The 12624-nt window shown below is 52.1% G+C and overlaps 1 protein-coding gene across 2 annotated transcripts; it reads right to left on the bottom strand.

Moving 5' to 3' along the window:
- Positions 1–7830: 7830 nt before the first annotated feature.
- Positions 7831–12111, bottom strand: SMIM12 (small integral membrane protein 12). 2 transcript variants are annotated; one of them, XM_059883645.1, is made up of 2 exons: positions 11747–12111; positions 7831–8763 (listed from the first exon to the last, which is right to left on the bottom strand). In XM_059883645.1, exon 2 carries the CDS (start codon positions 8756–8758, stop codon positions 8480–8482), a length of 279 nt encoding a protein of 92 aa, XP_059739628.1. In that variant the 5' UTR covers positions 8759–8763; positions 11747–12111; the 3' UTR covers positions 7831–8479. The 2 variants fall into 2 exon arrangements, with proteins under 2 accessions (XP_059739628.1, NP_001092420.1); NM_001098950.1 differs by having other exon boundaries at positions 12018–12092.
- Positions 12112–12624: the final 513 nt, after the last annotated feature.

Genomic DNA, 12624 nt, shown 5'->3' with positions numbered 1-12624 from the left:
AGACCTGAGTCTTGAAGTGTGGGTAGAGGCACCGGATGGAAAATTACCACCAATCAGGGGCTTCCCTGGGGGTCCAGTGGCTAAGACCCCATGCTCTCAGTGCAGGGGGCCTGGGTTAGATCCCTGGCCGGGGAACCAGATCCCAAGTGCCACAACCAAGACCCAGCACAGCCAAATAAACACACGCTTTTTAACTACCACTGATCAAAATAACCAACCTTTCCTAAGTGCTAACTACACGTGTAAGTCTCTTGTGCCAAATGCCTTGCGGGGGTTTTCTCTCCATCCTCACGGTAACCCTGAGGTAAGTAATATGTTAGTCCCGCCTGACACGTGAGATGAACCACTGAGAAGCAGCTTGGGAAAGGCCACGCAGCTGTCCGTGGAAGTGCTGGGCTGTGAACCCAAGCAGTCTAACTGCAGAGCCGAGTTTCTCAGAGGGCAAAGGGGGCGGGCTGGGATCCGAGCCCATCGAGGTCCTGGCGCAGGACGGTGAGGCAGGGGCCAGCCAAGGACAGGGGTTTAGGGACAACAGCAGCGGAACAACCCACCTTGTTGTCAACTGACCAAACAAGAAACACAGAGACCTCCATCTGTGGGAAAGACTGTGACCTCCTACCCTCCCACACATGAGGAAAACAGCTTGGAGAGCATCAAAGGGGCAGAGCTGCCCCAAAGGTTTATCTTTGGTCTGTATGCCGGGAAAACCAAACAGGGAAAGGCAGGAGAAGCAGGCTGCAGAGATAAGTCAGGCCAGCCGGCAGCAGAGGGGCCACGGCAGTGCCAGCTCTGCACCCGGTGCCAGCACACTCTCAAGGGTGTTTCCCTTGGTCAGGTCAACCAGTGGGCAGACCAGTGGACCCCAGTTTGCTGTGATGACGAGAAGCAAACCGGGAAGGGGAGGGGTGGTGGGGTGGCCGCAAGCCCGGCCTTGCCAAGAATTCCCAGTGTTATCTCGGGTGAGCTGCTTCCCGTTCTGGGCCTGATCCCCCGAGTGACCAGAAGCAGAACCGGGACTCCTCTCCTCTCTATTTGTGCTCCTTGGGGAGGAGGGGCAAACAAGGAGGGCTTCAGATAAACACCAGACGTCCCAGGCCAGCTCCTTGATAAAATGAGGACACCCCGGGAGTTCCCTGGAGGTCCAGTGGTTAGGACTTGGCTCTCTCACTCCTGTGGTGCGGGTTCGATCCCTGGTCAGGGAACTAAGATCCTGCAAGCCGTGCCACATAGTAAAAGAAAAAAAAAGAAAGAGAGAGAAACCTAAGATTCCCCATGGTGCGCAGTGTGGCCAAAAAATAAAGTAAAATGATTAATTAAGGAAAAAAAAAATTGAGGACACCAAAGCCTGTTCCTTCTCTTGTTTCCAAGGCTTCCAACTCACCTATGAACCCACCCTTCCCTTCCAGGCCACAGCCAGAGGGGAGGCATGAAGGGGAAGAGAGAGAGAGCACACGCACAGACGCTCCAGAAGCAGTGGTACCCTCAGGCTCACGGGCGTTCCCACGCCTTCCCAGCATCTGTGTTGCTCGGAGTCAACCCAGGGGTCCACAGAGGCTGAGAGCGAGCTCCAGCTGGTAAAGGCATTACAGTTCCCCAGGCTCTGACCCAGGGCCCCGCGGGCGCCTTGGAGGGCTCCCATCCACCCTGCTGAGCTGCTGCACGACTCTGATCACCACTACACGAAGGGTTTCCTGAATGCTTTCCTGAGGACATTGTTCCCCTCTACAGAGTCATCAAGGTCAAATTCATCATGGGCTAGGCTGGTCCAGGTCCTACCCAGTGGGGAAAGCCCGCCCTCTGTCCAAGCCCCACTTCCCCCGGGAAAATTCAGCCAGTGCGTTCACCCGTTTTAGCACATTACCAGCCTCAGCACGGCAAAGCCATAGGAAACACGGCTGCCATGAGCTCAAGACTGCCAGGCAGCACAGAGCACACACCTGGGGGGCCAGGGGCAGTGGCTGGGGATGGGGGGAATTCACAACTAGAGACAGACATCTGGGACCCTCGCTCCGTCTTCCCAAGAGGCTCGTCTCCACACCCAGCCCCAGGACGTGCTCCGTCCCAGAATCACACTCAGGGACCTCTGAAGTCATTCAACATTTATTGGAAATGGCTCTGTGCAAGGCTTCGTCCCTGCCCTCAAGGAACTCACAGTCTAGGGGAACAGACACACAACCAACCCAATGCCCTTTGTAAATGCCGCGGGAGGAGAGCGGACCCCAGGCCGGAGAGGCAGTCTCTGCTCAAACTCCTGGGCCGTCCTGGAGTAGATCAGAATTCACCAGGCAGCCCAGGAGGCCCGCTGCGCAGCGCAGACAGAGGCCTCAGGATCCAGATGGGCACAGCACAGTCAGGAGGTGGCACAAGCCAGACTGTCCTGGGGATGGTGCGAGGGAGGCGGGGGCAAGACGGCGAAAGGACGTGCGTGGCGCACATGGGGCTCAGGTGAGAGAAGCCATGGAGGTCTTTGAGGAGTGACCTCATCAGAGATGTGTTTGAGAGAGAAAATGCTGGTAGGAATGGGAAGAATTTTCAGGAAGAGACCAAACGTTTAGGCCAGAGGTGATGAGGGCAGGGAAGCGAGATGGAGAAAACAGAAGAAGGAGAGAAACTGCCATGTTTCTCTTCTTCCCCACCCGCCAGGTGGGTGGGGACGGGATGGGGCGGGAGGGTCAGAACCCAGCTGAGCAACAGGAGAAAGGAGACAGAATCTACGCTGAACACTGCGCTGGTGTTTCACAAACACTCCATCTTCATCCCCACTGTACCGAGGCTGCTTAGGAAAGCTGAAGTGACTTCCCTGGTCACACGACTAGATTACACAGTTAAGCTGCAAACCCACGTCAACACCTTGAACCATCACAAAAATCAAGACACAGAGATACATAGTGAGCTGTTTCGGAGAATGATCTGGAGCCTGGGGGGTGAAACTCACAACTCGAGACAGACATCTGGGAGTCTTCAAGGTAGATCAGCAGGTGGCTGAAGGCACAGGTGAGGCTGAAGCTGTCCGACAAGAAAACAAACATGGATGAAGCTGGAGGAACACTCATACTTAGGAGCACAGGAGGCGGCAATGGCAGAAGAGACAGCCGGGAAAGGAAACGGAGGTGGTGGTATTGAGACAGAATTCCACGACGCGTGCCGGACACTGCAAAGCGTCAGTATGGCTAGGAATGGACACCAGACTTGCAATCACAAAGGCTTTTAGCCAAACTGGCTTCAGCACTGTAGTGGTGGAGGCAGAAAGCAAGCAGCAAGGGTCAAGAGGGATGCAGGGATGGGCTGAGGAGGCTGGTTTATATAAAAAAATAAAAGAAGTCACCTTGAAGGTTGCCTCTGAAACCATACAAGGGGACGGCCAGGCCACATGGTCACATACAATCCTCCCGCTGCGCTAAGCAGCTCAGGCCCGGAACCAGACAGAAATGGACAGTGGAGCCGGGGCTGGAAGTGGAACAGGGGCAGTGGATACAGGCCTAAGGACACGAAGGACTTGACTCTTCCAGAGAAAAGAACTGCCCTTTCTGGGACTCCAGTAAACATGTTTAAAAATATCAAAAATATGTGGAGGACCCATTTGGAATTTTTAAACAAAAAACAAAGCCAAGGCTTATATCTGCACTAAGAAGGATTTGATAAACAGATAACTAAAGTTAACAAACTTAACTCAAAAGGAATAAACAGCTTTTACGTACATACAGACGATGAGATAGCTGGATGGCATCACCAACTCAATGGACATGAGCTTGAGTGAACTCCGGGAGTTGGTGAGGGACAGGGAGGCCTGGTGTGCTGCGGTCCATGGGGTTGCAAAGAGTCGAATACAACGGAGCGACTGAACTGACTGAAGTACATCAAGGTACCCATGGGACAGGAAGCAAAACGACACATACTAATTATTAATAACGCCTCTTTACTCTTAAAGCTGATTCCCCGTGACTTCTCCTTAGCAGACTTTGGAGAGACTGTTCAGGAAAAGCACAGAGGAGCATTTATGTCTGTCTATTCCATTATCAGACTGGCTGCCGTCCCAATTCGATAAAAGGGGGACTTTACCGGGATACAACAGCACTTGCGTGTTTCTGAAGCTCTAAGCTGGCTTCTCACTCTTTTTACACAACAGGGAGGACAGCGGTATCCCCATCCTTCCAAGGCCAGCCGGGGTGGAGGTCGCACCGCTCTCGTGCCTCCAGGTCCAAGGCTCCCTGTTCCAGCCATCCTGAGGGCAACACTCTCGGGTGCTCCCCCACACCTTGCTCCCCACTGCTCGTCTCTGACCTTGAGACAGCACCCATATGACTACTACTTGGCAACACAGGTCGAAGCCTGCACTTCCCTAGGCAGCCTGGTTCTGGGATAAGGCAGTCCCTCCTGTGAAACACTCCCCAAGAAGCTCTGGACCAGCAGACCTATGAGGGTGGGTCGCAGGATCACTCTCCCAGCCACAGTTGCTTGCTCTCTCCTCCTGATCGCAGCTCACCAGGACCACAAGGATACACGGAACTCTTTTTCTTGCGAAAAAACTAAAGCAGCCAACATTTACTGAGCACCTACCTACTGCCATGGGCTCTGCTAAGAACTTTACATATGATATCTTAGCTTTGCAATAACCCAGCAAAAATAGGTATTCTTATTCCTGTTTACCAGAAAACTGACACCTGAAGTTGAGAAAGGCTACATCACTCAGTTAGCAGTTGAGGCAGTATCACACATCTGCCGAACTCAGGATCCACTTTATTTTCACTGTGCCACACAGCCCTGGTTCACCATTCTACAAGTGCCCAGAGACCCGTGCCAGAGGGGAAAAGGAAAAGTAAGATAAGACACGAGCAAGCCTCTTCGTTTTCACTGCCCGGTTCCCAAGTGACTCTGGGGAGTCTAATCTCACGGTGCTTCGCTCAGCTGACAGCCTCATCAGCCTGGGCCCTGGCAAGCTGACAAGGGTCAGAGGGCCCCCGGCTGGCTTGTCCTGGCAGCTGCCCAGCTGACTTGCACTAACACAGCAACAGGCACAGGAAAGGCAAGAGAGGGAGTGGAAAAGCACCAGACACCAGGCCCCTGAGGGCAGAGCAGTGAGCCCTGACATGCTCAGACAGGGCAATGCTGCTCCAAGGCCAGCACTGGGCTCCCCTGGTGGCCCAGCAGTAAAGAAGCCGCCTGCCACTGCAGGAAGCGCAGGTTCGAGCCCTGGGTTGGGAAGACCACCTGAAGAAGGAAATGGCTACCCACTCACAACATCCTTGCCTGAAAAATCCCACGGACAAAGGAGCCTGGCAGGATACAATTCACGGAGCCGCAGAGTCAGACATAACCAGTGACTAAATAGCAACAAAGCCACCACTATTACCGGGGTGGGGAGGCAAACCCCAGGGACATCTGCTACCAGTATGTTTCAGGGAATCAGAAAGTGTGGGAGAAAACCAGGCTGTGCCCTGGTTGGTCCCAGCAAGTCTGGCCGACCTTTGCCAAATCCACGGAAAGCCTGCTGCTTGGGACTTCCCTAGTAGTCTAGTGGTTAAGACTTCCCCTTCCAACGTAGGAGGAGTGGGTTCGATCCCTGGTCAGGTGCTAAGATCCCACATGCCTCATGGGCAAAAAAACAAGTAAAACAGAAGTAATATTGTAACACATTCCAAAAATGACTTTAAAAATGGTCCACATCAAAAAAAAAAACACCACCCTGCTGCCTAACATTACCTGAGCAGAGGCAAGAAAGCAGGCGCTATCTCAGGGCCCCACAGCAGCAGGAGAGCTCAGCCAGCCTGTGGGAAACAACAGCCAGCTGGGAATATTGATAGACTTGCTACAGCAGAAATTCAGTGAGAGCAAGCCCTCCGAAATGAAATTACTTAAAGGGGGCACAAAGTGAGACTAGAAGAAGGGAGCAACTCGGATTTCCAAGGACAGGGCTTCCTCTGCCAGGCACTGGGAGGAGGGCCGGCAGGGCTGGCAGGGTTATTCTAAAACATCTGGAAACCCAGAAACGTCCTCATCCGTGGGAAAATGTTTTTGGTGTTACTTCTGTTATGGTTTCTGTTGTCCGATGTTTTGCTTAGGCTGATATTAAACTACGTATGTGCAAGATGCCCAGAAGTGTTTCGAGGGATCTCATGTTTGCCACAGTTGTCCTTAAAGGTCCTCTCTCAGATTTCATTAGAACGCGAGGGGCAGCTTGACAGGTGGCAAACTGGCAGCCGCCAGGTCAAATTAACCCTATGGGTATGTGAGCATACTTAGAATTGTTTTAAAAAATAAACTGTCAACATTTGAAAATCAGAAGTTTCCATGCCAAAAAAAAAAAATCACAAAAATCTGAATTTCTAGTATCTTTTTAGGGGAAAAAAAAAAAAGATAAAAATCTGCTATCTCTGGCCAAAAGCACAAACTGGAAGAAGCTGCACAGCCACTGCCCCCTTCAGGCAGGCCCGTGCTTTCCAGCGCCTGTCATTTAAGACACCTCACTGACCCCTGTGGGCCTGAGTGCTGCTCCCGTGAAGGGATCCCAGGCTTGGTGGCACTCGAGACTGCCACAGGGGGGCAGCAGTGGCGCGCTGATGAGGCCCGCGTCAGCCCCAGCCCATAACCAAACTGATCCCAGCACATCCTTTCAGAACCAGAAACCTCATCAGTAGCAGATGCTGCTACCCCACGTTCCCCACCAAATTTACTCCCTGAGAAACAGCAGCAGTTCACCTCAACATTCCCACCAGGCTTCGGCCACTGAGGGGGAAGCCACTGACTTGACTTGCCCCTCCTTCTCTGGCGAGCATCCTTTGTATCCCCCGGTCCCCCCACGCCACAGCCAGAAGCTCGCCTGTTCAGTTCTACCTTCACCCACCTGGTAACACCATCAGGCCTCAATCCTGAGGTAAGAAGCAGGGCAAACGCCCTCCCCCTTTTAAGGTAGTTCATTCTTCATCAAACACACTACTTGCCTTTGCTCACTCAGGGTGAAGGTCAACTGACTTCATGAGGCAACAGGTCTGCTCTCTGCTCTCACCCTCTCCAACCTCACTGGCAACGTCCTTAGTGGCAGCATTTAGTATAAGCTCCAACTGCGCTTCAGGACAGACGTTCAGTTATTATGCATTAAGACCCTTAAATTAATCATTCCACTTCATCCAGAACGCCATTTACTGTTCCCACCCATTTCCTGTATTCCAAAATGCAGGAAAAGTCTCATATAAGACACTCTTGGCAGTATTTCTGAGTGAACAATCAGAAACAACCCAAATGTCCAGGAAACAGTTAAAAAACAAACTAAGCTATAGTCCCACTTGATGGGCAACTGAAAAAAATTAGGATTATGAAGACCATGTGATAAGATGGAAAAGTGATTCTGATATGAAATACTATGTAAAAAGAGAATATAAAATTACATGTTCAGTAATGGTAAGTAACTAAAATCAACTAGGCCAAGAATTAGTGAAAATATCAAAATGTTACCTTTTTATCTGTACTAGAGACCTCGGAGTGTGGGTAACCATTTTTCAAACCCCCTACCAAATATTATGTATATATTCTACTTTTTATGTGTGCATATGAGTATGAAGTTGGAAAATTTGATGTTAATTGTCAAGCTCCCTAGTCTACTCTAATTTAGACTTTGAAAGTCTATAAGCCTCTTGTTATCACGATAAAAAGGCCCATGGGAACCTGTGCCTCTAGGACTCACCGTCTCCAGGATCCAATGCAATCACACTAGTAAAACAAGGCTCCAGGGCCCTGAAGTCCTTAGTTAAAGGCCAATGTTATCCTACCTGGAGATGTCTGCACTTACATAACTCCTAAGGAGACCCCAAACACCACCTGGAAGATAGATCAAAATGGTTCTCAGACGCCACTTTAATCAAGTTTTGCACTACACAGTAATGGGGAGCGGGGGTGAAAGATGGTGACTGTTTTCAAGCTACTTCACCTGCCCCGAGGCGAACAGTCTGGGCTCCCAAGAACAGAAAACGGCGTTCCTTCCCAGGGGAATCCCCTCCCTGAGCTGCCAGGACAGGATTTCAGGGAGAATGAGCACAAAGGGCAGGGCAAGCTAGTTAAGAGAGCCAGGTAGATCTGTCAACTCTTGACAGTGCAAACCGGAACTAGGCATGAGGTACCCCACCACCCCAATCCCAGCCACTCCCACTTGAGGCCAAACTGCCTCCCCCCGGGACTGACAGCCAGTGTTCGTTTCGTAACTCTGCCCCCAGTGGTGCACCCAGCAGTGCAGAAGCCCCAGCAGTCGTGGCCAACCTTCAGGACCTTCAGGCCGGAACCCTCCCAGGCCTTCCTCTTCACTGGCCCCTCCGCTTCCAGTGCGTCTGCCTCGCCACAGCAGAGCAGCCAGTATGTGTGTGGCTGTGGGGGGTGGGAGGGGCCAGAAGCAGCAATAAAGCAAATCAGACGTGGGTTCTGGGGCTGCGTTGACATGGTGGCAGGCCCAGCCATGGCCTGCGGAAGGCCCCAGAGGGCCCTGGGTCCTCCATTAGTTCTTCTCCGGGCGGTTTCTGTTCAGGACGGCTTTAGGAGCAAATTCCAGCTTGTCCTTAAGGCTCACCACCTGGGTGTGGTCCTTGCCTAGCAGCTCATCCAGCTTGCGGTCCTCCCGGCGCTCTGAGATGCTCTTCTCCTCCTCCACAGGCTGTGGCTCCTTCCCCCTGATGAACCATTCCAGGTGGTAGCCCACAGCCCCGACCACGAAGGCCACGGGAAAGGTGACATACGGAGCATAGGTGCGCACCACGGTCCAAAGCACAGGCCACATGGCATCTGCAGGAGAGCACAAGGCCATTAGGGAGAGGAGCGCCCTCCCCACCAGGCACGGATAACCCACCGCGGTGCTCCGCTTACCAGGCGGCCTGGCACGACGTACTGAGCATCCACCCCGTGCAGAGCAACGCAAGAGGGCACCCCGCTTTATGCAACAGTGGGGTCCCTGAAACAATCTAGGCAAGGTCAGAAGATCCCACTGTTAGGGAAGAGGGTGAGAGTCTATTTTATGGACTACACTCTTTGACAGTTACGCAACCATGTATGGCAGTGTTCCCCACAAGAGACCTTCTGAGCCTTACCTAATAAAGCTTCAAGCCTGCCGGTGACCCCAGGTCCTCCCTGCACAGTCTGCCAACATTTCAAGAGTCGGTAAGAGCCTTCCTTTGCTCTATACAGTTTCTCCATCAGCAGAGCTAGCCACCCTTCCCCACCGCACACAATCCCACAGTGAGTCTCTTGTCCTTTGACCCACGTAAAGAAGGAGGAGCATGTTTAGGCAGCCAAATCCATTACCCAACCAGTCTGGATTTTAGGTAAAGAGATAACGGTTTTTTCCTATTCTGAACCTGACTTTCCTGACTAGACGAACCTCTACAAATCTGCTGGCCAAACCCCTTTCAAAATACACTCTCTTCAACCAAAGCCATATCCTCATATTTACATAATAATCTCTTAAAAATATCACCAACCCATTATACATTCTCTGGACACACTAGAACTTGAAAGTGAAAATTCTATGCTTTTTTAAAAAAAGAAAAAGCCACTGTACAGAACTTCCCTGGTGATCCAGTGGTTAAGACTCCACGCTCCCAGTGGATGGGGCCTGGGTACGCTTCCTGGTCAGGGAACTAGATCCCACAGGCGGCAACTAAGAGTTCAAATGCCACCAACTAGAGATTCTGCTTGCCACAACTGAGGCAGCACACAGCCAAATAAATAGCAGTTGATAAAGAATCTGCCTGCCAATGCAGGAGACGTGGGTTCGATCCCTGGGCCAGGAAGATCCCCTGGAGAAGGAAATGGCAACCCACTCCAGTATTCTTGCATGAAGAAGTCCATGGACAGAGGACCCTAGCAGGCTACAGTCCATGGAGTTACAAAGAGTCAGACACTACTGAGTGACTAACACTTTCACTTTTTTTTTCCATAAAACAAAACACAACACTGTACAAGCCATGGCCCTAGAGTTTCCAGAAATGAAGACAACACCAGAAGAATGTAAAAACACACAGAGTGGGTCACTCTAATGGCCGTTCAGTCTCAAATGATTATTATTAACAATTATCGAGGACGCCGCACAATTATCATGATAGTGATAATCATGTTTATTTATTGTGCACCAAGTGCCAAAGCTTGGGGTGAGCGCTCTATATATTCCATCTTCTCTAAAACACACGGCCACTCTGTGATAGATGGCATTACCAGAGGATTAAGCCACGTGCCCAAAAGTCTCACCTGAAATATCACTCCTTTTGTACCCCTGTAGGTGTTTCCCCAGCTCGGCTGTCTCTGGTCTGCCTCACCAAAGCTCAGATGACTCTCTCCCTCTCTCCTTGGTTCCAGTTCTCTTTGGAGGAATCCCAGCATTTTGTGGACCCAAGATTGTAACGGACCATCACTGGGGGAAAAACTGCCAGAGCAGCTCTGAGGTTGCGCTGAGTCCCTGTCTTAGCACCAGGCACTATGCCAGACAATTCACACAGCGGTCGTCACCTGACCTTCACAGGGGAAGATCGCCTCTATGAGGAAGGCATTACTAGTCCAGATTGTTGTTGAAGGCCACAAAGGCTCAGGAACATAACCTTAACTGGCCCAAGATCACCAGAAATGACAAAGCCACTAATTGGAACCCAGGCCTCTCCATCTTCAACACCTATGTTCCTTCAACTGGAAAGAACACCCTGCAAATAGGTGTGTGTGTGAGCACACAGTTCGCTCCACGCAGTCCTGTCCGCCTCTTTGTGACCCCATGGACTGGCTTCTGTCCAAATCCTGGTCTTGAAGAGAGCTTCCTGTAGTTCTTCCCCATCAACTTGGCACTTCATTACCTAGAAGAGCTTCTCTTTTTGAAAACTCTGAGATTTGTGATACACTCTGAGATTTGTGAAATGATAAGTCACCCTTGAAGAATCTCAAACCTAATACGTCTTCATTTTCTTTCCTATCTTGTAAGCAAGTCCTCTGTGAGTAAACACTTTCCCTCAACAGCAACTCTCAGCACAGGTCACCAATTTGTCTTAAAATATATGAAGCATGAGTCCACCATGTTTTTCTCTCTCATATGCAGCCCAAGGTCTCCCTCTGTGGTTCACATTCTAATCATCCCCAAATAACTTAATCTATTCATTTAGTCAACATTTAGAACCACTTTGTCTGTGTCGCACATTGGGCTGGCCTATCCCATTTGTGCGCATTTCTCAAAACACTTTGCGGTCCAAAAGGGCAAGGCAGAGGTTTGTGCGTTCCCAGTGTGGCCTATCCATCTCCCAACCTTCCCCCTCCGTCCGGCATTAAATGCTGAGGAAGTCTGTTGAATGAATGAGCAACTGGCTTGTGTAAAACCACTGCAGTCATTCAACCACCCGCCCTTAAAAGGCGGCAGGAACACAGCATGTTCTAGATACTCTAGATACTCTAACAAGTCATCCCTAAGAGGTCAAAACGAGAGGCCAAAGTGTCTGGCAAATACCGCTAGGCCTATTTCCAGCCCCGCACGGAGGAAGTCTGAGCAAGAAAAGGTCAAACGGGTAGCAGGGGAAACCTGCCCTTGTGCCGGGGGTCCTGGAGGCCCAGTGAGATGAGAAACTGCAGTCAGGAGATTTGAAAACCGTTAACAAGGGCAAAGGAGACCAGACTGGGTGGAAAAATCAACCCTGACCTTCACTGAGACCGGTCCAGGGATGAGAGCGCAAGGAGGTCAGGGTCCAAGGGTCTGCCCTTCGCCCTTCTCTGGGTTGCCCGGGCCCGGCCCCTGTCCCACCTGTCTGACCTCGTCGGGTCCGTCCTCACCCACGTGCCTAAGACCGAGAAGCCCTGACCGCTAAGTGTTCGCAGGGCGCTCAGACGCTCACGCCGAGCCCGGGGATGAGAGAGGGGCCATCTCTTCTTCTCAGGCCTCGTCAGGGCCAGAGCCAAAGCTAGGCATTACCCCTCCCCTAACTCAGAGGTCAAGGCCACGAGGCGTCACCACAGCTACGGGCGGCCCAGCAGCAGCTCCGGAAGAGGGACCGCCTGCCGGGACGCGTGCTCACCTGCGCGAAAGTCCGCACACCACCGTCCGGACCCCGCCCTCCAGCCGAGCTCCTGGAGCCCAGACACCGCCTCTCCCAGCGGCCCGCGGGGCCTAGCCCCGGGACCCGCCCACTGGCTCCGGCTCCCTCGGAGCGCAGGGATTGGCTGCAAGGACTGGGGAAGCTAGGCGCCCGCAGCCGGCCGCGCTGAGCTGAGATGCGTAGAGCGTCGCCTTCCGGCCGGGAGGTTTCTCAGTGACGTCACCACGGGCTTTCGGTTGGAGAAAGGATTCAACTGATGTTGACTGCTGCTAAGTTGCTTCAGTCGTGTCCGACTCTGTGCGACCCCATAGACGGCAGCCCACCAGGCTCCCCCGTCCCTGGGATTCTCCAGGCAAGAATACTGGAGTGGGTTGCCATTTCTTTCTCCAGTGCATGAAAGTGAAAAGTGAAGGTGAAGTCGCTCAGTCCTGTCCGACTCTGAGCGACCCCATGGACTGCAGCCCACCGGGCTCCTCCGTCCATGGGATTCTCCAGGCAAGAGTACTAGAGTGGGGTGCCGTCGCCTTCTCCGTGATGTTGACTAGGCGGCTCCTAAGACTTTGGTCTGGGCACAGAAAAATAAAAA

Source organism: Bos taurus, chromosome 3 (assembly GCF_002263795.3).
Source record: "Bos taurus isolate L1 Dominette 01449 registration number 42190680 breed Hereford chromosome 3, ARS-UCD2.0, whole genome shotgun sequence".
Taxonomy (NCBI): domain Eukaryota; kingdom Metazoa; phylum Chordata; class Mammalia; order Artiodactyla; family Bovidae; genus Bos; species Bos taurus.
This window is presented reverse-complemented; position numbering and strand designations above follow the sequence as displayed.